General features: G+C 45.9%; 1 protein-coding gene across 2 annotated transcripts in view; it reads right to left on the reverse strand.

Moving 5' to 3' along the window:
- The window catches only part of LOC106586535 (ephrin type-A receptor 3), a 153,631-nt gene that overhangs the window by 69,411 nt on the left and 56,563 nt on the right, over positions 1 to 27,657 (reverse strand). For both annotated transcript variants that reach the window (XM_014173940.3, XM_045707295.2), the window contains exons 4-5: positions 5,244 to 5,399; positions 1,745 to 2,080 (exon numbers count right to left, since the gene is read on the reverse strand). In XM_014173940.3, coding sequence (XP_014029415.2) covers positions 1,745 to 2,080; positions 5,244 to 5,399 — 492 coding nt within the window. The remainder of the gene's footprint in view (positions 1 to 1,744; positions 2,081 to 5,243; positions 5,400 to 27,657) is intronic.

Consider the following 27,657-nt stretch of genomic DNA (forward strand, 5'->3'; position numbering starts at 1 on the left):
GCACTACAACAAGAGAGAGGAGACCGGACCCAATGTCCCAGCAGACAGAGACCTTCATCTACTGCTGCACTACAACAAGAGAGAGGAGACCGGACCCAATGTCCCAGCAGACAGAGACCTTCATCTACTGCTGCACTACAACAAGAGAGAGGAGACCGGACCCAATGTCCCAGCAGACAGAGACCTTCATCTACTGCTGCACTACAACAAGAGAGAGGAGACCGGACCCAATGTCCCAGCAGACAGAGACCTTCATCTACTGCTGCACTACAACAAGAGAGAGGAGACCGGACCCAATGTCCCAGCAGACAGAGACCTTCATCTACTGCTGCACTACAACAAGAGAGAGGAGACCGGACCCAATGTCCCAGCAGACAGAGACCTTCATCTACTGCTGCACTACAACAAGAGAGAGGAGACCGGACCCAATGTCCCAGCAGACAGAGACCTTCATCTACTGCTGCACTACAACAAGAGAGAGGAGACTGGACCCAATGTCCCAGCAGACAGAGACCTTCATCTACTGCTGCACTACAACAAGAGAGAGGAGACCGGACCCAATGTCCCAGCAGACAGAGACCTTCATCTACTGCTGCACTACAACAAGAGAGAGGAGACCGGACCCAATGTCCCAGCAGACAGAGACCTTCATCTACTGCTGCACTACAACAAGAGAGAGGAGACCGGACCCAATGTCCCAGCAGACAAAGACCCACTGGGTACATACTGCTCCAATCACCTTGTTTCCAAGTCATTTCAATGAAATTACGTTGAAAGAACGTAGAATAGATGTTGAATTGACGTCTGTGCCAAGTGGGTAAGGAGAGAGTAAGACATAAGACTATCAGAAAGGAAAGTCATAGAGGCACAAATGACTGTAATGGGTTGGAGTCAGCACCTTAACATCAACACACAGGTATGGCTGAGAACAGAGGGAGAAGGATGTGTATGGATGGTTGAGGAATGAGAAGAAGAGAGACAGAAACAGAGACAGAGAGAAAGAGAGAAGGAGAGAGAGAGAGAAAAAAAAACACAGAGAGGGATGTATGGAGTGAGGGAAGGAGTGGAAGGGTGTAGTGAACTATAGCCATCATGCATGCATTCCTAGTTTGGTATTGGAATGTTGAGGTTTGTTACAATCCGCTGCAGAGAGATTGATTTGTCTCTGTGAGGGACTTTCACTGGGCCAAGTCCTCCCTCCCTGTTGTCTCTGGGCTGGGATGTGTGGAGAATGTTTATATGAGAGATCGATGTGAGCAACCCATCCCTCTCTGTGTGTGTGTGTGTGTGTGTGTGTGTGTGTGTGTGTGTGTGTGTGTGTGTGTGTGTGTGTGTGTGTGTGTGGTGTGTGTGTGTGTGTGTGTGTGTGTGTGTGTTCCTGTGCGCATGCATGCGTGAGAATGTTTATATGAGGGGTTGCTGTGAACCCATTCCATTATAACGACTGTCTGTAAAAGCTAAAAAACAACACAAAGTTTTATACAGAGTGTATTTGTGAGGAGGGAGACATTTGATACTGGTGATAAAACGCTGAAGTATGCTGGCTAGGATCTCCTTGTAAATGTCCAGAGCTGATGGTTGGAATGCATGTACGTTTATGTGTGTGTCTAGTGTGCCTGTGTGTGTGTTTGTGTGTGTGTCTATAGGTGTGTGTGTTGATGTGCATGCTCTTGTGTTTGGGTGCGTCCGTGAACATCAATGGGTGTGTGTGCACAAGAGTGTGTTTGTGCATCTCCGGCCTCACCTGCTTGGTTGGTAGTGATGGTCACAGCAGCATATTGCCTCATGGTTGGGGCTAACTGGGACACTCCATTCTGAGCCTCAATCTGGAAAGTGTAGTTGGTGTGAGCCAGCAGGTCTCCCACGGTAACGGTAGTGTTCTGCAGGCCTGCAGCACGGGGGAGGAACCGCACATTGCTGCGACACGCCTCACACACCCTCTGGCCAGGCCTGCAGCGCTTACAGAGCACGGTGAAGGTGACGTCCTTACGACCTCCTGTGTCCTCCGGCCAGGACCAGTCCAGAATCACTGAGGTCTCGTTGATGACTGAGATCACATTACGAGGAGCTGAGGGAGGACCTGGAGAGACAGAGAGACAGAGACAGAGCGAGAGAGTGAGCGAGAGAGTGAGAGAGAGAGTGAGAGAGAGAAAGAGAGAGAGAGAGAAAGAGAGAGAAAGAGAGAGACGGAGAGAGAAAGCGAGTTCACTGTTAATTTCTAATCGTTTTTTGTTGATATTGTTTTGTGTCTTCTCACTTATGCTTATTGTTTATTTCACTTGCTTTGGCTATGTAAACACGTTTCCCATGCCAATAAATCCCATTTGAATTGAGAGAGAGAGAGAGGGGGATAAAAATATATATTATATTAATACAATTGTGTGTGTGATTGAGTGACAGCAGTCTGTCAGTTCAGCCACCAGTCACAGGGACGGAAAAGGACAGGACACTGGTTCAGGCCAAACCTCAAACTCTCACTGGCAGATGGAAATGACATGTTCTTACTGTGAACAGATTCTTTGAATATTTCCAGACTTTAATATCAGACCTAAGGGGATAATTACACAGGGAGCTAACCAGAACTACGGAGAGATCCTCAGCAAAGAATTGAACGAGGGAGGAGATGGGGTGAGTAGGGTTGACTTTGACAATATAAAGCCTTGTTTGTTTGTTTGTCTGAGGTGCTGGGGTTCAGACAGCGGATACAGTCAACTCTACATTACTCTACTATTCTAGCACCTTCACTCCACTCTACTGTACATTCACTATGACTATCTAGCAGCCGAGCCATAACCTTCACTCCACTCTACTGTACATTCACTATGACTATCTATCAGCCGAGCCATAAACTTCACTCCACTCTACTGTACATTCACTATGACTATCTATCAGCCGAGCCATAACCTTCACTCCACTCTACTGTACATTCACTATGACTATCTATCAGCCGAGCCATAATCTTCACTCCACTCTACTGTACATTCACTATGACTATCTATCAGCCGAGCCATAACCTTCACTCCACTCTACTGTACATTCACTATGACTATCTATCAGCCGAGCCATAACCTTCACTCCACTCTACTGCACATTCACTATGACTATCTATCAGCCGAGCCATAACCTTCACTCCACTCTACTGTACATTCACTACGCCTATCTAGCAGCCGAGCCATACACTTCACTCCACTCTACTGTACATTCACTATGACTATCTATCAGCCGAGCCATAAACTTCACTCCACTCTACTGTACATTCACAACGCCTATCTATCAGCCGAGCCATAACCTTCACTCCACTCTACTGTACATTCACTATGACTATCTATCAGCCGAGCCATAACCTTCACTCCACTCTACTGTACATTCACTATGACTATCTAGCAGCCGAGCCATAACCTTCACTCCACTCTACTGTACATTCACTATGACTATCTAGCAGCCGAGCCATAACCTTCACTCCACTCTACTGTACATTCACTACGACTATCTATCAGCCGAGCCATAACCTTCACTCCACTCTACTGTACATTCACTACGCCTATCTAGCAGCCGAGCCATAACCTTCACTCTACTCTACTGTACATTCACTACGCCTATCTAGCAGCCGAGCCATAACCTTCACTCCACTCTACTGTACATTCACTACGCCTATCTAGCAGGCGAGCCATAACCTTCACTCCACTCTACTGTACATTCACTACGCCTATCTATCAGCCGAGGCATAACCTTCACTCCACTCTACTGTACATTCACTACGACTATCTAGGAGCCGAGCCATAACCTTCACTCCACTCTACTGTACATTCACTACGACTATCTATCAGCCGAGCCATAACCTTCACTCCACTCTACTGTACATTCACTATGACTATCTATCAGCCGAGCCATAACCTTCACTCCACTCTACTGTACATTCACTATGACTATCTATCAGCCGAGCCATAACCTTCACTCCACTCTACTGTACATTCACTACGCCTATCTATCAGCCGAACCATAACCTTCACTCTACTCTACTGTACATTCACTACGCCTATCTAGCAGCCGAGCCATAACCTTCACTCCACTCTACTGTACATTCACTACGACTATCTGTCAGCCGAGCCATAACCTTCACTCCACTCTACTGTTCATTCACTATGACTATCTATCAGCCGAGCCATAACCTTCACTCCACTCTACTGTACATTCACTATGACTATCTAGCAGCCGAGCCATAAACTTCACTCCACTCTACTGTACATTCACTACGCCTATCTATCAGCCGAGCCATAACCTTCACTCCACTCTACTGTACATTCACTATGACTATCTAGCAGCCGAGCCATAACCTTCACTCCACTCTACTGTACATTCACTATGACTATCTATCAGCCGAGCCATAACCTTCACTCCACTCTACTGTACATTCACTATGACTATCTATCAGCCGAGCCATAACCTTCACTCCACTCTACTGTACATTCACTACGCCTATCTAGCAGCCGAGCCATAACCTTCACTCCACTCTACTGTACATTCACTATGACTATCTATCAGCCGAGCCATAACCTTCACTCCACTCTACTGTACATTCACTACGCCTATCTAGCAGCCGAGCCATAACCTTCACTCCACTCTACTGTACATTCACTATGACTATCTATCAGCCGAGCCATAATACTGATGAGACTAGAGTTCTGGGTTTTACGTGTCTCTAACCTGAGGCTCCCACATATGGTGTGTCATGTCTAGATGTATAGATTACCAGATGTGCTATGAACAGTAGGACAGTGGGTGGAGATCATATCATACATGTGTAAATCTATATTCTTCTCCGATCTCTATGTTCCTTCCCAGACTCCTGCTCATGACCTTAGTCTATAAAGGTTTTAGGACTGTAAAACAGGACTCTCCCTGATACACAGGAGGAAACTGGAAATAAAGGTCTGGTCTGGTTGTCCTTAACTCCCCCCAGGGAGTACAGACATGGCTGATGTAGTGGATGTCATGTGGTGGCAGTCATCAGAGCTGCCAGGGCAGTGATTTCTGGGTAATGTAGTTAAGCATGCTTGGCATCAGCCATCTGCTTCTGTGAACTATCCGGATACAGCTCAGAGAGAGAGCGAGAGAGCAAGATATTGTCCTCAGAGACACAGCAGCTAAAACAGTTTAGAGAATAAACAAACAGTACTTTCAGAGAGTAAACTATTTTGGGCTCTCACTCACAAACACAAACACACAGAAACACACAGACGTACGTGTGCAGGCCGTAGATGGCGGATCTCCATCAGCTCGGAAGTAGTTTTTCTCGCAGCCACAGTGTAGTGCTCCCTCATGATGGGTGAAGCTGTGGGGTGGACACTTAGAACACTGGACGTTACCCAGCAGAGACTTATAGAACCCTGCTCTGCATGCTGGGAGAGAGAGAGGGGAGGGGAGGGAGGAGGGAAGAGAGAGAGGTGGTGAGTATACAGGCTACACAGCAAAATTGACAATAACAACATCCACAGAGAAATAAAGGTATAATTAATAATCAAGATGTATAACTAGAAAAGAAAAGACAGAATGAAAGACATACAGATGTAGAGAGACAGGACAACAGCAAACGAAAGACGGGAGATGAGGAGGGAGGGGGGATGGATTTTTCCAATCAAACGTTTCATTACTATACATGCTAGATTAATTACTTTAATCTTCTCTTATGACCGTGAGTATATGAACCCACAGCCACAGCCACAGCCACACACACACACACACACACACACACACACACACACACACACACACACACACACACACACACACACACACACACACACACACACACACACACACACACACACACACAAGAGAGAGAGAACCCCCTGACAAATCTATACCAAGGGTTAATGGGAAGGAAGAATAGAAAATGAAAGAACTGTATGTTTCACCAATGCCTCTCTCCCTCTCTCTCAGACCCATCCAAGACCAAGTATAAAATATGGAAACGCAGCTGTTCAAATGGAGGGGAGGCTGAGTAACTAGTGCTCATCATTCACTGCACACATACAACTAACATCAACAACATGCATGATAGTCTTTCATGTTGGGTTTTTTAAACGTTTGTGTGTTGAAAATGTCTAACCACTTGTATAATTGTATTTTCAGATACTTCAAATAGACATTCATACCCCACCAGACATGCCACTACGGGTTTCTATGGGTTTCTTCGCTGTACCCAAACCAGAAAATAGATCTAATGCGTCGCTCAGTTATGTATTGAGCCATGTCATCGTGGAATGCTCTGCCACCAAAGATTACTCAGAGAAAAGCAAGTTTAACTTTAAAAAACATATTATTAACAGTGCCTCTCGTCTTTCTAAAGACAGACTTTAACTGTATATAAGAATATGAATATGTAGAAATAGTCTGTACATTGTATTTTTGTTGTCTCTTGGTGTCTTTCCAATGTGTAACAATTTTTTAAATTATATATATATATATATATATATATATATGTATATAGTACCAGTCAAGTCAGTACTCCTTCAAGACTGTTGGAAAAGCACTCCAGGTGAAGCTGGTTGAGAGAATGCCAAGTGTGTTCAAAGCTGTCATCAAGGCAAAGCGTGGCTACTTTAAAGAATCTCAAATATATAATATATTTTAATGTGTTAAACACTTTTTTGGTTACTACATGATTCCATATGTGTTATTTCATAGTTTTGATGTCTTCACTATTATTCTACAATGTAGAAAATAGTAAAAAAGTAAGAAAAACCATTGAATGAGTAGGTGTGTCTCAACTTTTGACTGGTACTGTATATACACACACTGTAAATATATATTTTTTTATGTAATGTTTTTGTCTAAAACTGTTCTGTACTTTGTCATGTATGTATGTGTTTTATGTGGACCCCGGGAAGAGTAGCTGCTGCATGTGAACTAGCTAATGGGGTCCTAATAAACTAAACTAAACCATTATCCTGTTCTACTCCAAATAAATGGGAGAATCACCAAACCACCAACATACTGTAGAGATGATTACAGGAGAATCACCAAATCACCAACATACTGTAGAGATGATTACAGGAGAATCACCAAATCACCAACATACTGTAGAGATGATTACAGGAGAATCACCAAACCACCAACATACTGTAGAGATGATTACAGGAGAATCACCAACCCACCAACATACTGTAGAGATGATTACAGGAGAATCACCAAACCACCAACATACTGTAGAGATGATTACAGGAGAATCACCAAACCACCAACATACTGTAGAGATGATTACAGGAGAATCACCAACCCACCAACATACTGTAGAGATGATTACAGGAGAATCACCAAACCACCAACATACTGTAGAGATGATTACAGGAGAATCACCAAACCACCAACATACTGTAGAGATGATTACAGGAGAATCACCAAACCACCAACATACTGTAGAGATGATTACAGGAGAATCACCAAACCACCAACATACTGTAGAGATGATTACAGGAGTATCACCAACCCACCAACATACTGTAGAGATGATTACAGGAGAATCACCAAATCACCAACATACTGTAGAGATGATTACAGGAGAATCACCAAACCACCAACATACTGTAGAGATGATTACAGGAGAATCACCAAACCACCAACATACTGTAGAGATGATTACAGGAGTATCACCAAACCACCAACATACTGTAGAGATGATTACAGGAGAATCACCAAACCACCAACATACTGTAGAGATGATTACAGGAGTATCACCAACCCACCAACATACTGTAGAGATGATTACAGGAGAATCACCAAACCACCAACATACTGTAGAGATGATTACAGGAGAATCACCAACATACTGTAGAGATGATTACAGGAGTATCACCAAACCACCAACATACTGTAGAGATGATTACAGGAGAATCACCAAATCACCAACATACTGTAGAGATGATTACAGGAGAATCACCAAACCACCAACATACTGTAGAGATGATTACAGGAGAATCACCAAACCACCAACATACTGTAGAGATGATTACAGGAGAATCACCAAATCACCAACATACTGTAGAGATGATTACAGGAGTATCACCAAACCACCAACATACTGTAGAGATGATTACAGGAGAATCACCAACATACTGTAGAGATGATTACAGGAGTATCACCAAATCACCAACATACTGTAGAGATGATTACAGGAGAATCACCAACATACTGTAGAGATGATTACAGGAGAATCACCAAACCACCAACATACTGTAGAGATGATTACAGGAGTATCACCAACCCACCAACATACTGTAGAGATGATTACAGGAGAATCACCAACCCACCAACATACTGTAGAGATGATTACAGGAGAATCACCAAACCACCAACATACTGTGGAGATGATTACAGGAGTATCACCAACCCACCAACATACTGTAGAGATGATTACAGGAGAATCACCAAACCACCAACATACTGTAGAGATGATTACAGGAGAATCACCAACATACTGTAGAGATGATTACAGGAGTATCACCAAATCACCAACATACTGTAGAGATGATTACAGGAGTATCACCAACCCACCAACATACTGTAGAGATGATTACAGGAGAATCACCAAATCACCAACATACTGTGGAGATGATTACAGGAGTATCACCAAACCACCAACATACTGTAGAGATGATTACAGGAGAATCACACATATCCCTTATATCCTCTCCTACTCTCTCCTCCTCCTCCTCCTCCTCCTCCTCCTTCTTCTTCTCCTCCTTCTCCTCCTCCCCCCTCCACTCCTCCTCCTCCTCCCCCTCCACTCCTCCTCCTCCCCCCTCCACTCCTCCTCCTCCTCCCCCTCCACTCCTCCTCCTCCTCCCCCTCCACTCCTCCTCCTCCTCCCCCTCCACTCCTCCTCCTCCCCCCCACTCCTCCTCCTCCTCCCCCCTCCACTCCTCCTCCTCCTCCCCCTCCACTCCTCCTCCTCCTCCCCCTCCACTCCACCTCCTCCTCCCCCCTCCACTCCCCTCCTCCTCCCCCCCCTCCTCCTCCTCCTCCCCCCTCCACTCCTCCTCCTCCTCCCCCTCCACTCCTCCTCCTCCTCCCCCCTCCACTCCTCCTCCTCCTCCCCTCTCTTATTTCAGGTCTAATAAGTGTCATCTGATCCATGCTGAGAAGCAAAGCTTTTAAGTCAGCAAGGAGATTCTCTCAGAGCCGTTTAACTCCACTTTATAGCCCAGACTCTGTACGGGTTGGGGTGGGGTGTGTGTGTGTGTGTGTGTGTGTGTGTGTGTGTGTGTGTGTGTGCGTGTGTGCTATACTGCTGTAATTATATTATTTTAGAAAGTCAGCAGGCAGCACTCAGTTCAGTTCTAGCTGCTTCTGGACATAACAGTAACACATACAGAGGTAGACGACTCCATAGTCAGCAGTATAAATGTCTGACTGATACTACTGGTGGACAACATCACTAGAACATGCAGCTACGTTTATCACTTACCGTACAGCTCCTCAAGGTTTACTCATGACAGAGTCCAATTAACTACTGTCTGCTCTGAATGGCCCCACTGTCTGAGAGGTGTGTGTGTGTGTGTGTGTGTCTGAGTGATGTGGTTAAGATTACTGTGAGGTCCCTGGGGCCCCCTGCAGCGACAGCCAGAAACAGCCTGACTAATATCGACTACTCTGATTGGTGGATGTTACAGGAAATCAAAGTTGACACTGAGTTTCCTCGGCCAAACAGCTGACATTGTTCCCAAATGGGATAACCTCTCAGTCAGCACAGTCCGCACATACACACAAACACCATATACTGTAGTATTGACTGTTAAATGTATTTACTGTTAAATATTACCTTTAATGTATTTGTAATGTCTGTAATGTCTACTTGTTAATGTTTAGTAAATGTATGGAAATTGTGAAGTATTTTTGTCTATAATTTATTTTTCGTTGTGTTGGACACCAGAAAGACAAGCTGTCGTCATGGCGTCAGCTAATGGGGATCCAAATCAAATCTAAATAAATCAAAACACCACAACAAAGAATGACCCCCTAAATGACATCTACAAAATCTGCTAAAATCCCTCCATTTTGTTTTTGTTTGTCAGACTGAGAATTCAGCAGTCCAATCCTGTCAAGATCTCTGTAAAGTGTTGCCAAAACTAAGTATTACAGACACTGTAGTATCAGATTATGATGAGAATATCACATCTCTGATCCGAGTATTACATGGCAGAAAAGAGAGAGAGAGAGAGAGAGAGAGAGAGAGAGAGAGAGAGAGAGAGAGAGAGAGAGAGAGAGTGTCACATCCTGACCAGTAATAGGGGTTATTTGTTATTGCAGTTTGGTCAGGACGTGGCAGGGGGTGTTTGTTTTATGTGGTTCGGGGTTTGTTGGGCTATGTTCTTGTTAGTTTATTTCTATGTTACTTCGAGTCTTTCTATTTCTATGTTTAGTTCATGGGGTTGACCTTCAATTGGAAGCAGCTGCTCCTCGTTGCTTCTAATTGAAGGTCTTATTTAAGAGGGGTGTGTTTTCTTTGGGATTTGTGGGTAGTTGTCTCCTGTTTTGTGTCTGTGCACCTGACAGGACTGTGTGGTGGTGGTGGTGGTGGTGGTGGTGGTGGTGGTGGTGGGTGGTGGTGGTGGTGGTGGTGGTGGTGGTTGTTGTTGTTTTGTATATGTGGTTTTTTCCTTCTTTTTATAAAAATAAAGAAGATGAGTATACACGTTCCTGCTGCACCTTGGTCTACTCCTTACTACAACCGTGTGAGAGAGAGGCAGTGTGAGAGAGAGGCAGTGTGAGGGTGAGCGAGGGTGTGTGCATGCGTTCAAGTGTGTGTGTTTATCTGTGTGTGTGCGTGTGTAGGCTGTGTGTGCGTATCCATGATTCCCAGGCCTCCCACCAAAAACCTCTTCACCTCAGACACGTGAGACACTTGTCTCATTTCCGCTCTGTCCCTTTTAACTGCACTTTTATCCATGTGAGAGGATATGAGAGACAGAGACCGAAACAGAGGAGAGAGAGTGGGAGAAAGGAGAGGAAAGCAGAGAGAGAGGGGGAAGGACAGAAGAGAGAGTGGAGGAGGAGAGATGGAAAGGAGAGAGGGAGAGACAAACACATCCAGACAGAGCTGTCAGTGACTGAGGGGTTATTGTGGACAAGCGCATCCGTTCAGCAGGCCTGTTAGAACTAATTACCTCTGTAACACTATCCCTGTCTTCTGCTCTCAGGACCTGATAGAATATCTAGTCCCCTGAGGCAGGCTAGACACACCCACCCACCCGTGTCTACACTCTCATCCCTGTGTGCCTGTGTCAGCCATATGATATGACAGGTGATGTGTAAAGCTGCATTGTCCATCTGTATAGAAGACTGTACAGAGAAGCAGTGACATATTGGGACAGTAATCGATAGAGGCCCAGGCCACACAATACCTATTAAGTGTAGTCTGCCGATAGTCTCCTTTCGTCTGGGGTACCGCTACACACACACTTTTAGTAAACTCTTTATTTTATCTTTTATTTCACCTTTATTTAACCAGGTAGGCTAGTTGAGAACAAGTTCTCATTTACAACTGCGACCTGGCCAAGATAAAGCAAAGCAGTGTGACAGAAACAACAACACAGAGTTACACATGGAATAAACAAGCGTACAGTCAATAACACAATAGAAAAAAGAAAGTCTATATACAGTGTGTGTAAATGGCATGAGGAGGTAAGGCAATAAATAGGCCATAGTAGCAAAGTAATTACAATTTAGCAGATTAACACTGGAGTGATAGATGAGCAGATGATGATGAGCAGATGATGGTGTGTAAGTAGTGATACTGGGGTGCAAAAGAGCAGCAAAGTAAATAAAAACAATATGGGGAAGAGGTAGGTAGATTGGGTGGGCTATTTACAGATGGACTATGTACAGCTGCAGCGATCGGTTAGCTGCTCAGATAGCTGATGTTTAAAGTCAGTGAGGGAAATGTAAGTCTCCAGCTTCAGTGATTTTTGCAATTCGTCAATTCGTTCCAGTCATTGGCAGCAGAGAATTGGAAGGAAAGGCGGCCAAAGGAGGTGTTGGCTTTGGGGGTGACCAGTGAGATATACCTGCTGGAGCATGTGCTACGGGTGGGTGTTGTTATCGTGACCAGTGAGCTGAGATAAGGCGGAGCTTTACCTAGCATAGACTTATAGATGACCTGGAGCCAGTGGGTCTGGCGACGAATATGTAGCGAGGGCCAGCCAACTAGAGCATACAGGTCGCAGTGGTGGGTGGTATATGGGGCTTTGGTGACAAAACGGATGGCACTGTGATAGACTGCATCCAATTTGTTGAGTAGAGTGTTGGAGGCTATTTTGTAGATGACATCGCCGAAGTCGAGGATCGGTAGGATAGTCAGTTTTACGAGGGTGTGTTTGGCAGCGTGAGTGAAGGAGGCTTTGTTGAGAAATAGGAAGCCGATTCTAGATTTGATTTTGGATTGGAGATGCTTAATATGAGTCTGGAAGGAGAGTTTACAGTCTAACCAGACACCTAGGTATTTGTAGTTGTCCACGTATTCTAGGTCAGAACCGTCCAGAGTAGTGATGCTAGTCGGGCGGGCAGGTGCGGGCAGCGAACGGTTGAAAAGCATGCATTTGGTTTTGCTAACTCTTAACTGCACCGTTGGTTAAGGGCTTGTCAGTAAGCATTTCACGGTAAGATCTACACTTGTTGTATTCAGCGCATGTGAAAAAAGTTTGATTTGATTTGATTTCAACAGAGCACCAACAGAGTGTGGACTAAACAAATGATTTCCTGCTTCAGAGACCTACTCCCTCCTAGTCTACAAGGTCACAGCAACTTTTACCCCGTCTTCCGTCCTTCCCTCCTCCTCTCACTCCCTGCTTTCTCTCTGTCCCTCCCTACCTCGCTCCCACGCCTCAGTAGAGACAGATTGGATCAGTGTTCCTGGGGGAGGGTCACTGATCAGAGTTAGAGATGGCAGGAGCTTCTGAAGGAGAGAGAGATAGAGAGGCAGGGGATGCCAAAGCCCCCCCCTCCCACAGCTAGGGTCCCTGTTGTGTGTCAGCTATATTAGCATGGTAATGTGTACTGAACACTAGGGACTGTTTACTCTACCAAACATGTGTTTCCTGCCTGCTACAATGCTGCTACTGTAGACCCAAACCCTCTTCCTCTCTTCCTCTCCTCCTCTCATCCCCCTCCCTCATCAGGGTCTTTTGTTATTCAAATCAGCTCTGGATCAGATCACTTAATTAGGCTGTGGAGTGCCAGGGTTACACACACACACACACACACAAACACACACACACACACACACACACCAACTGCTGCGGTGCATCTGAAGAGGCTCTTAGAAAGCGGTAAGGGATGAATAGAGCTGGATTGAGGGCCTCTCCAGTGCCATTACCCTGCAGTTAACAACACAAACACCAATCTGCCTCAACACAGCTCACACACAACAGCTAACACACTGCCTCTGTACAGCTAACACACTGCCTCTGTACAGCTAACACACTGACTCTGTACAGCTAACACACTGCCTCTGTACAGCTAACACACTGCCAAAGTACAGCTAACACACTGCCTCTGTTCAGCTAACACACTGCCTCTGTCCAGCTAACACACTGCCTCTGTCCAGCTAACACACTGCCTCTGTCCAGCTAACACACTGCCTCTGTACAGCTAACACACTGCCTCTGTACAGCTAACACACTGCCTCTGTACAGCTAACGCTGCCTCTGTACAGCTAACACGCTGCCTCTGTACAGCTAACACACTGCCTCTGTACAGCTAACACACTGCCTCTGTACAGCTAACACACTGCCTCTGTCCAGCTAACACACTGCCTCTGTACAGCTAACACACTGCCTCTGTACAGCTAACACACTGCCTCTGTACAGCTAACACACTGCCTCTGTACAGCTAACACACTGCCTCTGTCCAGCTAACACACTGCTTCTGTACAGCTAACACACTGCCTCTGTACAGCTAACACACTGCCTCTGTACAGCTAACACACTGCCTCTGTCCAGCTAACACACTGCTTCTGTACAGCTAACACACACTGCCTCTGTACAGCTAACACACTGCCTCTGTACAGCTAACACGCTGCCTCTGTACAGCTAACACACTGCCTCTGTACAGCTAACACACTGCCCCTGTACAGCTAACACACTGCCTCTGTACAGCTAACACACTGCCTCTGTACAGCTAACACACTGCCTCTGTCCAGCTAACACACACTGCCTCTGTACAGCTAACACGCTGCCTCTGTACAGCTAACACACTGCCTCTGTACAGCTAACACACTGCCTCTGTACAGCTAACACACTGCCTCTGTACAGCTAACACACTGCCTCTGTACAGCTAACACACTGCCTCTGTACAGCTAACACACTGCTTCTGTACAGCTAACACACTGCCTCTGTACAGCTAACACACTGCCTCTGTACAGCTAACACACTGCCTCTGTATAGCTAACACACTGCCTCTGTACAGCTAACACACTGCCTCTGTACAGCTAACACACTGCCTCTGTATAGCTAACACACTGCCTCTGTACAGCTAACACACTGCCTCTGTACAGCTAACACACTGCCTCTGTACAGCTAACACACTACCTAACTTTGTAACTCTCATCTGTATTACAAGCAGGTTGTATTTCAACAGTAGTGGCTGCCATTAGCACTTCCTCCCTCATCCTCACTCCAGAGGACCAAGAAAATATCAGTTCATACAATCTCATCAAAGGCTCATTTGAATATGTGGCAAGTCGCAGGACCGCTGAGATGTCAACATCACCCCTCGGTGAGGAGAGAGGGGGTGTGGGGGAGGGGAGGATTTTGGTTTGAGGGTGAATGGAGAGGGTGAGTGTGAGTACATAGCTGTTTTCTGCATTGATAAAACTGTTAGAAAATGAATGTTGTCGAGGCTCTCATGGAATGCCTGGCTCTTAGAATATGTAGAGCACCACAGTCTCTCTGCTCTGCAGGCTCTATAGCCACCGTCTCACTGCTCTGCAGGCTCTACAGCCACCGTCTCTCTGCTCTGCAGGCTCTATAGCCACAGTCTCTCTGCTCTGCAGGCTCTATAGCCACAGTCTCACTGCTCTGCAGGCTCTATAGCCACAGTCTCACTGCTCTGCAGGCTCTACAGCCACAGTCTCTCTGCTCTGCAGGCTCTACAGCCACAGTCTCTCTGCTCTGCAGGCTCTACAGCCACAGTCTCTCTGCTCTGCAGGCTCTATAGCCACTGTCTCACTGCTCTGCAGGCTCTACAGCCACAGTCTCTCTGCTCTGCAGGCTCTATAGCCACTGTCTCTCTGCTCTGCAGGCTCCATAGCTACTGTCTCTCTGCTCTGCAGGCTCTATAGCCACTGTCTCTCTGCTCTGCAGGCTCTACAGCCACAGTCTCTCTGCTCTTCAGGCTCTATAGCCACAGTCTCTCTGCTCTGCAGGCTCTATAGCCACAGTCTCTCTGCTCTTCAGGCTCTATAGCCACAGCTGGCTCTTTGTGGAAAGCTATGAAACTGAGACAGGGTAAATATGCCAACCTCTCTCTCACACACACACATACTGGCATGGATCATATCCTTGCCGCATCCACAGAGGATGCAATAACTTTTCCCACATCCTCCACTTTAGCCGGGTGACTGAGAGAATCCAGGACATCACGCCGCCCCACCCACCCACACAGCGGGTCACTGAGAGAATCCAGGACATCACGCCGCCCCACCCACCCACACAGCGGGTCACTGAGAGAATCCAGGACATCACGCCGCCCCACCCACCCACACAGCGGGTCACTGAGAGAATCCAGGACATCACGCCGCCCCACCCACCCACACAGCGGGTCACTGAGAGAATCCAGGACATCACGCCGCCCCACCCACCCACACAGCGGGTCACTGAGAGAATCCAGGACATCACGCCGCCCCACCCACCCACACAGCGGGTCACTGAGAGAATCCAGGACATCACGCCGCCCCACCCACCCACACAGCGGGTCACTGAGAGAATCCAGGACATCACGCCGTCCCACCCACCCACACAGCGGGTCACTGAGAGAATCCAGGCCATCACGCCGCCCCACCCACCCACACAGCGGGTCACTGAGAGAATCCAGGACATCACGCCGCCCCACCCACCCACACAGCGGGTCACTGAGAGAATCCAGGCCATCACGCCGCCCCACCCACCCACACAGCGGGTCACTGAGAGAATCCAGGACATCACGCCGTCCCACCCACCCACACAGCGGGTCACTGAGAGAATCCAGGCCATCACGCCGCCCCACCCACCCACACAGCGGGTCACTGAGAGAATCCAGGACATCACGCCGCCCCACCCACCCACACAGCGGGTCACTGAGAGAATCCAGGACATCACGCCGCCCCACCCACCCACACAGCGGGTCACTGAGAGAATCCAGGCCATCACGCCGCCCCACCCACCCACACAGCGGGTCACTGAGAGAATCCAGGACATCACGCCGTCCCACCCACCCACACTGCGGGTCACAGAGAGAATCCAGGCCATCACGCCGCCCCACCCACCCACACAGCGGGTCACTGAGAGAATCCAGGACATCACGCCGTCCCACCCACCCACACAGCGGGTCACTGAGAGAATCCAGGACATCACGCCGTCCCACCCACCCACACAGCGGGTCACTGAGAGAATCCAGGACATCACGCCGTCCTACCCACACAGCGGGTCATTGAGAGAATCCAGGACATCACGCCGTCCCACCCACCCACACAGCGGGTCACTGAGAGAATCCAGGCCATCACGCCGTCCCACCCACCCACACAGCGGGTCACTGAGAGAATCCAGGACATCACGCCGTCCCACCCACCCACACAGCGGGTCACTGAGAGAATCCAGGACATCACGCCGCCCCACCCACCCACACAGCGGGTCACTGAGAGAATCCAGGCCATCACGCCGCCCCACCCACCCACACAGCGGGTCACTGAGAGAATCCAGGCCATCACGCCGCCCCACCCACCCACACAGCGGGTCACTGAGAGAATCCAGGACATCACGCCGTCCCACCCACCCACACAGCGGGTCACTGAGAGAATCCAGGACATCACGCCGCCCCACCCACCCACACAGCGGGTCATTGATGCAATCCAGAGCATTGCCACTTTGAATCCCTCAATAAGCTTCCAGACCTCTGCCTCCAACCACCCAGAAAGACAGAATTAAACAACAAGAAGAAGGGAACATTAAACAAGAGGAAAGAGGGGGATGAGGTGCCTGGAGGCAACTAAGCCTATTAGCATAATGTCTAAAACCTGTTGGAATATGATTCCCATACCTTCTGTCTGTATCTGTCTGTCTCTGTCTGTATCTGTCTCTGTCTGTCTCTGTCTGTATCTGTATCTGTCTGTCTCTGTCTGTATCTGTCTGTCTCTGTCTGTCTCTGTCTGTATTTGTCTGTATCTGTCTGTCTCGTTCTGTATCTGTCTGTCTCTGTCTGTCTCTGTCTGTCTGTCTCTGTCTGTCTCTGTCTGTATCTGTCTGTCTCTGTCTGTATCTGTCTGTCTGTCTCGTTCTGTATCTGTCTGTCTCTGTCTGTCTGTCTCTGTCTGTCTCTGTCTGTATTTGTCTGTCTCTGTCTGTCTCTGTCTGTATTTGTCTGTCTCTGTCTGTCTCTGTCTGTCTCTGACTGTCTCGTTCTGTATCTGTCTGTCTCTGTCTGTCTCTGTCTGTATCTGTCTGTATTTGTCTGTATCTGTCTGTCTCGTTCTGTATCTGTCTGTCTCTGTCTGTCTCTGTCTGTATCATTCTGTATCTGTCTGTCTCTGTCTGTCTGTCTCTGTCTGTCTCTGTCTGTCTCGTTCTGTATCTGTCTGTCTCTGTCTCTGTCTGTATTTGTCTGTATCTATCCGTCTCTGTCTGTCTCTGTCTGTCTCTGTCTGTATCTGCCTGTCTCTGTCTGTCTCTGTCTGTATCTGTCTGTCTCTGTCTGTCTCTGTCTGTCTCTGTCTGTCTGTCTCTGTCTGTCTGTCTCTGTCTGTCTGTCTCTGTCTGTATCTGTCTGTATCTGTCTGTCTCTGTCTGTCTGTATCTGTCTGTATCTGTCTGTCTGTATCTGTCTGTATCTGTCTGTCTCTGTCTGTATCTGTCTGTCTCTGTCTGTATCTGTCTGTCTCTGTCTGTATCTGTCTGTATCTGTCTGTCTGTCTCTGTCTGTATCTGTCTGTCTGTATCTGTCTGTATCTGTCTGTATCTGTCTGTATCTGTCTGTCTGTATCTGTCTGTATCTGTCTGTATCTGTCTGTCTCTGTCTGTCTGTATCTGTCTGTATCTGTATCTGTCTGTCTCTGTCTGTCTCTGTCTGTCTCTGTCTGTATCTGTCTGTCTCTGTCTGTCTGTCTCTGTCTGTATTTGTCTGTCTCTGTCTGTCTCTGACTGTCTCGTTCTGTATCTGTCTGTCTCTGTCTGTCTCTGTCTGTATCTGTCTGTATTTGTCTGTATCTGTCTGTCTCGTTCTGTATCTGTCTGTCTCTGTCTGTCTCTGTCTGTCTGTCTCATTCTGTATCTGTCTGTCTGTCTCTGTCTGTCTCTGTCTGTCTCGTTCTGTATCTGTCTGTCTCTGTCTCTGTCTGTATTTGTCTGTATCTATCCGTCTCTGTCTGTCTCTGTCTGTATCTGCCTGTCTCTGTCTGTCTCTGTCTGTCTCTGTCTGTCTCTGTCTGTATCTGTCTGTCTCTGTCTGTCTCTGTCTGTCTGTCTCTGTCTGTCTGTCTCTGTCTGTCTCTGTCTGTATCTGTCTGTCTCTGTCTGTATCTGTCTGTCTCTGTCTGTCTGTATCTGTCTGTATCTGTCTGTCTGTATCTGTCTGTCTCTGTCTGTATCTGTCTGTCTCTGTCTGTATCTGTCTGTCTCTGTCTGTATCTGTCTGTATCTGTCTGTCTGTCTCTGTCTGTATCTGTCTGTATCTGTCTGTCTGTATCTGTCTGTATCTGTCTGTATCTGTCTGTCTCTGTCTGTCTGTATCTGTCTGTATCTGTATCTGTCTGTCTCTGTCTGTATCTGTCTGTCTCTGTCTCTGTCTGTCTCTGTCTGTATCTGTATCTGTCTGTCTGTCTGTATCTGTCTGTCTGTCTCTGTCTGTATCTGTCTGTATTTGTCTGTATTTGTCTGTATCTGTCTGTCTGTATCTGTCTGTCTCTGTCTGTCTCTGTCTGTATTTGTCTGTTTCTGTCTGTATTTGTCTGTATCTGTCTGTATTTGTCTGTTTCTGTCTGTATTTGTCTGTATTTGTCTGTCTCTGTCTGCCTCTGTCTGTATTTGTCTGTATTTGTCTGTATTTGTCTGTATCTGTCTGTATGTGTCTGTATTTGTCTGTTTCTGTCTGTATTTGTCTGTATCTGTCTGTATTTGTCTGTATTTGTCTGTTTCTGTCTGTATTTGTCTGTATCTGTCTGTATTTGTCTGTCTCTGTCTGTATCTGTCTGTATTTGTCTGTATCCGTCTGTATTTGTCTGTATCTGTCCGTATCTGTCTGTATTTGTCTGTATCTGTCTGTATTTGTCTGTCTCTGTCTGTATCTGTCTGTATTTGTCTGTATCCGTCTGTATTTGTCTGTCTCTGTCTGTATCTGTCTGTATTTGTCTGTATCCGTCTGTATTTGTCTGTATCTGTCTGTATTTGTCTGTCTCTGTCTGTATCTGTCTGTATTTGTCTGTATCCGTCTGTATCCGTCTGTATCTGTCCGTATCTGTCTGTATTTGTCTGTATTTGTCTGTATCCGTCTGTATTTGTCTGTATCCGTCTGTATCCGTCTGTCTCTGTCTTTTTCATCTCCATATTTCTTTGTCTCAGCCTCTTTCTTTGTTCATCTCATGGACCCACCACAGTTTCAGGTCTGATAAATGTATGTGTTTGACAGACGAGTCAGAGGGGGGATGTAGGATGAGGGACAGAGAATCCCCCCAACACATACAAACACCAGCCATAAACCCCATTCCATCCTATTCTCCTCTTCTCAAGGCTATTGTAGAGAGGTGAATGCCTGTCTCTGGGATGCAGTGGTGAATCCCTCTGTCCCCACACACAGAGAGGGGTAGATACAGATCCTGGGCCCGCGTGATTTAGTGCCAGCCTGTCTTTGCGTTCCTGTGTGGGAACATTGGCCATTGGTGGCCATTTGGCCGTTTCCATGACTATACAGGGACATAAAGATTGAAGCGACAGATTTCTGATGTGCCGTAGGGACAGAGGGATTCACAGAGAAAGATCAGCCAATGGCCAATAGTCTACTGTTCTCTATCTCCCTCAGGACAGAAAGAGAGAGAGTGAGAGAAAGAAAGAAAGAAGAAAGAAAGAAAGAAAGAAAGAAAGAAAGAAAGAAAGAAAGAAAGAAAGAAAGAAAGAAAGAAAGAAAGAAAGAAAGAAAGAATGGGACAGGTAGAGAGAGAAGAAATGGGACAGGCGGAGAGAGAGAGAAGAAATGGGACAGGCAAAGAGAGCGGAGAAATGGGACAGGCAGAGAGAGGACAAATGGACAGGCTGAGAGAGAGGACAAATGTGACAGACAGAGAGAGAGGAGAAATGGGACAGACAGAGAGAGGAGAAATGGGACAGACAGAGAGAGAGGACAAATGTGACAGACAGAGAGAGAGGACAAATGGGACAGACAGAGAGAGAGGAGAAATGGGACAGACAGAGAGAGGAGAAATGGGACAGACAGAGAGATAGGAGAAATGGGACAGACAGAGAGAGAGGACAAATGGGACAGACAGAGAGAGAGGAGAAATGGGACAGACAGAGAGAGAGGACAAATGGGACAGACAGAGAGAGAGGTCAAATGGGACAGACAGAGAGAGGAGAAATGGGACAGACAGAGAGAGAGGACAAATGTGACAGACAGAGAGAGAGGTCAAATGGGACAGACAGAGAGAGAGGAGAAATGGGACAGACAGAGAGAGGAGAAATGGGACAGACGAGAGAGAGGAGAAATGGGACAGACAGAGAGAGAGGAGAAATGGGACAGACAGAGAGAGAGGAGAAATGGGACAGACAGAGAGAGGAGAAATGGGACAGACAGAGAGAGGAGAAATGGGACAGACAGAGAGAGAGGAGAAATGGGACAGACAGAGAGAGAGGAGAAATGGGACAGACAGAGAGAGAGGAGAAATGGGACAGACAGAGAGAGGAGAAATGGGACAGACAGAGAGATAGGAGAAATGGGACAGACAGAGAGAGAGGAGAAATGGGACAGACAGAGAGAGAGGAGAAATGGGACAGACAGAGAGAGAGGAGAAATGGGACAGACAGAGAGAGAGGAGAAATGGGACAGGCAGAGAGAGTTAGTAGTTATTATGCATCAGTCAACATACAGTAGCTGGGCATGTATGTGGTATATTTGTGCAGGCGTGTGTGCAGCCCCAATGGAGGGATAGTGTTGATGACCAGCACCAGTGAGAGGAAGGGAAATGTCCTCTTTAAGACTGGGCAGAAATAGGTCAGCTAGAACAACAGCCTCAGCTAGGACGCACACACACACACACACACACACACACACACACACACACACACACACACACACACACACACACACACACACACACACACACACACACACACACACACACACACACACACACACACACACACACACACACACACACACACAAAGAGGATGGCCCATTTCCACACCCCTGTCCTCAGTCTTTATAAAACAGTCAAACCAGCCAAACACTACAGGCACTGTTCAGAGTTTGACTACTGGGCAATTCCACACTAACAGAGTCACGCTGAGTCTCTAAGACTCACTTTCTCACTTCAAAATGGGAGCAGAAAACATTGATTGTTACTGTAAGTCGCTCTGGATAAGAGCGTCTGCTAAATGACTAAAATGTAAAATGTAAATGCAAATTTAACAAACCATACACATATATGCTGAGAATGGTGATAACAGAATGACATCATGGGTTATTGATCTGTACTATGTAGAAATGCAGAATTATTAATATCATTCTCTTCATGGTGATGTGTCCTGGTCAACATATGTACTATCCTCCTTTGCATACTTGGGTTTTATTCTACACACTGGCTATTATCCTAATGAGCGCTGCCCCCAAACAACACCAAATTTGGTTGGTCCAGAGGGGACCAAATCTGTACCAATCATAGACGTCTATGTTTCACAAGTTTGAACAGCACAGTAGATAAGAGCGGAGCAGAGCAGAGCAGAGTAGAGTAGAGCATCAGAGCAGAGTAGAGAATCAGAGCAGAGTAAAGTAGAGCAGAGTAGAGCAGAGCACAGCATCAGAGTAGAGCAGAGTACAGTAGAGCAGAGTAGAACAGCAGAGCAGAGTAGAGTACAGTAGAGCATTAGAGTAGAGCAGAACATCAGAGCAGAGTAGAGTAGAGCATCAGAGCAGAGTAGAGTAGAGCACAGCATCAGAGTAGAGTACAGCAGAGCATTAGAGTAGAGCAGAGTAGAGTAGAGTAGATCACCAGAGGAGAGTAGAGTAGAGCAGAGTAGAGTAGAGTTACGTACAGTATAGTAAAGTAAAGTAGGGTTCAGTAAAGTAAAGAAAAGTAGAGTACAGTAAAGTAAAGTGAAGTAAAGTAAAGTAGAGTATAGTATAGTAGAGCACAGTAAAGTAAAAGTAGAGTAGAATTTAGTTCAGTACAGTAGAGTACAGTACAGTAGAGTAGAATAGAGTAGGGGAGAGTGGGGTAAGTTGAGCCACCCTTATTTCTAGGAAACCATACACAAAATGTATCATTAGACCAAATGTTTAGGAAGAGGTCATTATTTCATGGAGTCTGTGAAGGAAGAAACCACATAGAAAAAGTGGTAAGCAAGTTAGGTCCAGATGTATGATGCTTGTATCTAAACCAAAGTAGAAACTTTTAAGAGTGTTCTATACATCAGTTGGGATCTCTAGAAGCTACAATATGAGGTCCTAAACCTAGCATGAAAGTGAATCCTTGTAGCTGTGTGGGCTAATAGTCAAAATGTTTGCCTTGGAAAGGCAAGTTGAGCCAATGGCCATGGGGTAAGTTGAGCCAATGGCCATGGGGTAAGTTGAGCCAATGGCCATGGGGTAAGTTGATCCAATGGCCATGGGGTAAGTTGAGCCAATGGCCATGGGGTAAGTTGAGCCAATGGCCATGGGGTAAGTTGAGCCAATGGCCATGGGGTAAGTTGAGCCAATGGCCATGGGGCAAGTTGAGCCAATTTAAAAGTTTTCTTCCCAGGTGTAATGCAAGGTATTATTGCTGGAATGGGAGGTAACAACAGGGCCTGGCCTATGTTAAAAGTCTATAAAAAAAAGTGTTATTTGCTAAAAATGATTAAAAGGCAAAAAAGTGATTGTGATTGTGTTAAATTGTGTTTGGGAAATAATGGCAGATATAGTTTTAAAAAGGTATTGGTAATATTTCAATCAGTACAGAAATTTGTGGGCGGCTTAACTTACTCTGTCCCGTGGCACAACTTACCCCATACCTGGGAGAAGTTGTGCCAAGAGACCACTTTTGTTCGACATGCTATGTTTTCAAAACTGTAATGTTTACATTAACTCTGATTATTTCTAAGGATACTGAAATACATGTAAGGCTGGGTGATATGGCCTAAAAACCATCTCTATTTCTCTAACTTATGGTCGATTCACAATATATAGTGTCTCTCAATTTTTTTAATGTTTCTCTAAATAAGCTTTGTTGTACAATGAAAGTTAAAATCCACTGCATTTCAAACAGTCAGCAATAATCTAATGAACTCAGGGCTTGTGAAGTTATACCTAGGCTGAATAAAAACCTTCCACAATCATAAGACCCAGTCATTTACTTACTTTATCAAAATAGTTTGACCTGCTTTGTGGCAATAATCGCTGATCTGGCTTTCAAGTCTGTCTATGAAAATGCCCTTTTTGTTACAACCTAGTTTAACCTAGTTTTAACCTGACTTGCCTAGTTAAATAAAGGTTAAATCAAATAATAATACAAAAATAAAAACAGAACCATGCATAATGCACATTCACTTGTAGCAGGCATTAAGCTATAGAAAATGAACCCAGATCTCAAACAATCTCTCAAGCACAAGCCCGCATGCTAGTGAGTAGCCATCTAATCTTAATATTTCAAGTTTAGCCAACTTGGATGTATTTGCTAGCTAACAGGGTAGTACAGTTGAATGGTTATGAACACACCCTTCTGTTTGTCTCCAACTGTTTGAACAGCATGCTAGCCTGTCCACTTTGTTCACATGTTGAAATCTAATGGCCTGCCTTATTTCTCAGAATGAGAATGAGTGACAATTCTTTATATGATTGTGTTTTATGCTTATTGCACATTTGTAAAACACAGACTAGACAGCTAGTACAACAGTCTTCGGCTAAAATGTTGCTAGCAGTACTTGGTACCACAATGCCACGTGCAACAGAAACTGATCATTCATTTTCCAGAGTCAATGTTCATTGATACTCTCATTTTAGTAGTGTCTGCTCTGTGCTCAATCTGAATCATTGTTCATTGATACTCTCGTTTTAGTAGTGTCTGCTCTGTGCTCAATCTGAATCATTGTTCATTGATACTCTCGTTTTAGTAGTGTCTGCTCTGTGCTCAATCTGAATCATTATTCATTGATACTCTCGTTTTAGTAGTGTCTGCTCTGTGCTCAATCTGAATCATTATTCATTGATACTCTCGTTTTAGTAGTGTCTGCTCCGTGCTCAATCTGAATCATTATTCATTGATACTCTCGTTTTAGTAGTGTCTGCTCTGTGCTCAATCTGAATCATTATTCATTGATACTCTCATTTTAGTAGTGTCTGCTCTGTGCTCAATCTGAATCACTATTCATTCATACTCTCGTTTTAGTAGTGTCTGCTCTGCGCTCAATCTGAATCATTATTTATTGATACTCTCGTTTTAGTAGTGTCTGCTCTGTAGTGCTATACTGTACTATACTGTGCTCTACTGTACTGTACTCTACTGTGCTATAGTGTACTGTACTCTACTGTGCTATACTGTACTGTACCCTACTGTGCTCTACTGTACTGTACTCTACTGTGCTATAGTGTACTGTACTCTACTGTGCTATACTGTACTGTACCCTACTGTACTGTGCTATAGTGTACTGTGCTCTACTGTACTGTACTCTACTGAGCTCTACTGTACTGTACTCTACTGTGTGCTACTGTACTGTACTCTACTGTACTTTACTGTGCTCTACTGTACTGTACTCTACGGTGCTCTACTGTACTGTGCTGTGCTGTGCTGTGATCTACTGCACTCTTCTGTACTGTACTGTACTGTACTGTACTCTACTGTGCTCTACTGTACTCTACTGTACTCTACTGTACTGTGCAGTGCTCTACTGTACTCTACTGTGCCTACTGTGCTCTACTGTACTGTACTCTACTGTGCTCTACTGTACTGTACTGTGCTCTACTGTGCTCTACTGTGCCTACTGTGCTCTACTGTACTGTGCTCTACTGCCCTCTACTGTACTGTGCTGTGCTCTACTGTACTCTACTGTACTCTACTGTGCTCTACTGTACTCTACAGTACTGTGCTGTGCTCTGCTGTACTCTACTGTACTGTACTCTACTGTACTCTACTGTAATCTACTGTGCTCTACTGTACTCTACTACGCTCTGCTGTGCTCTGCTGTGCTCTTCTGTGCAGTACTGGGCTGTACTCTACTGGACTGTGCTGTACTCTACTGTACTGTGCTGTACTCTACTGTACTCTACTGTACTGTGCTGTACTCTACTGTACTCTACTGTACTGTTCTGTACTCTACTGTGCTCTACCGTGCTCTACTGTACTGTACTGTGCTGTGCTCTACTGTAGTCTACTGTACTCTACTGAACTGTGCTGTACTCTACTGTACTCTACTGTGCTCTACTGTGCTGTACTGTGCTCTACTCTACTGTGCTGTACTGTGCTGTACTCTACTGTGCTCTACTCTACTGTGCTGTGATCTACTGTACTGTACTCTACTGTGTTCTACTGTACTCTACAGTGCTCTACTGTGCTTTTCGGTGCTCTACTGTACTCTACGGTACTGTGCTGTACTCTACTGTACTTTACTGTGCTCTACTGTGCTCTACTGTACTGTGCTGTGCTCTACTGTGCCTACTGTACTCTACTGTACTGTACTGTGCTGTACTCTACTGTACTGTACTCTACTGTACTGTGCTGTGATCTGCTGTACTCTACTGTACTCTACTGTGCTCTACTGTACTCTTCTGTTCTCTACTGTGCTCTACTGTCCTCTACTGTGCTCTTCTGTGCTCTACTGTGCTCTACTCTACTCTGCTGTGATCTACTGTACTCTACTCTACTCTACTCTACTGTGCTGTGATCTACTGTACTCTACTGAACTCTACTGTACTCTACTGTACTGTGCTGTACTCTACTGTACTCTACTGTACTGTTCTGTACTCTACTGTGCTCTACCGTGCTCTACTGTACTCTACTGTACTGTGCAGTGCTCTACTGTACTCTACTGTGCCTACTGTGCTCTACTGTACTGTACTCTACTGTGCTCTACTGTACTGTACTGTGCTCTACTGTGCTCTACTGTGCCTACTGTGCTCTACTGTACTGTGCTCTACTGCCCTCTACTGTACTGTGCTGTGCTCTACTGTACTCTACTGTACTCTACTGTGCTCTACTGTACTCTACAGTACTGTGCTGTGCTCTGCTGTACTCTACTGTACTGTACTCTACTGTACTCTACTGTAATCTACTGTGCTCTACTGTACTCTACTACGCTCTGCTGTGCTCTGCTGTGCTCTTCTGTGCAGTACTGGGCTGTACTCTACTGGACTGTGCTGTACTCTACTGTACTGTGCTGTACTCTACTGTACTCTACTGTACTGTGCTGTACTCTACTGTACTCTACTGTACTGTTCTGTACTCTACTGTGCTCTACCGTGCTCTACTGTACTGTACTGTGCTGTGCTCTACTGTAGTCTACTGTACTCTACTGAACTGTGCTGTACTCTACTGTACTCTACTGTGCTCTACTGTGCTGTACTGTGCTCTACTCTACTGTGCTGTACTGTGCTGTACTCTACTGTGCTCTACTCTACTGTGCTGTGATCTACTGTACTGTACTCTACTGTGTTCTACTGTACTCTACAGTGCTCTACTGTGCTCTACTGTGCTCTTCGGTGCTCTACTGTACTCTACGGTACTGTGCTGTACTCTACTGTACTTTACTGTGCTCTACTGTGCTCTACTGTACTGTGCTGTGCTCTACTGTGCCTACTGTACTCTACTGTACTGTACTGTGCTGTACTCTACTGTGCTCTACTGTACTGTACTCTACTGTGCTCTACTGTGCTCTACTGTGCTCTTCGGTGCTCTACTGTACTCTACGGTACTGTGCTGTGATCTGCTGTACTCTACTGTACTCTACTGTGCTCTACTGTACTCTTCTGTGCTCTACTGTGCTCTACTGTCCTCTACTGTGCTCTTCTGTGCTCTACTGTGCTCTACTCTACTCTGCTGTGATCTACTGTACTCTACTCTACTCTACTCTACTCTACTGTGCTGTGATCTACTGTACTCTACTGAACTCTACTGTACTCTACTGTACTGTGCTGTACTCTACTGTACTCTACTGTACTGTTCTGTACTCTACTGTGCTCTACCGTGCTCTACTGTACTGTACTGTGCTGTGCTCTACTGTAGTCTACTGTACTCT

Source organism: Salmo salar, chromosome 25 (assembly GCF_965601325.2).
Source record: "Salmo salar chromosome 25, fSalSal1, whole genome shotgun sequence".
NCBI classification, from domain to species: Eukaryota; Metazoa; Chordata; class Actinopteri; order Salmoniformes; family Salmonidae; genus Salmo; species Salmo salar.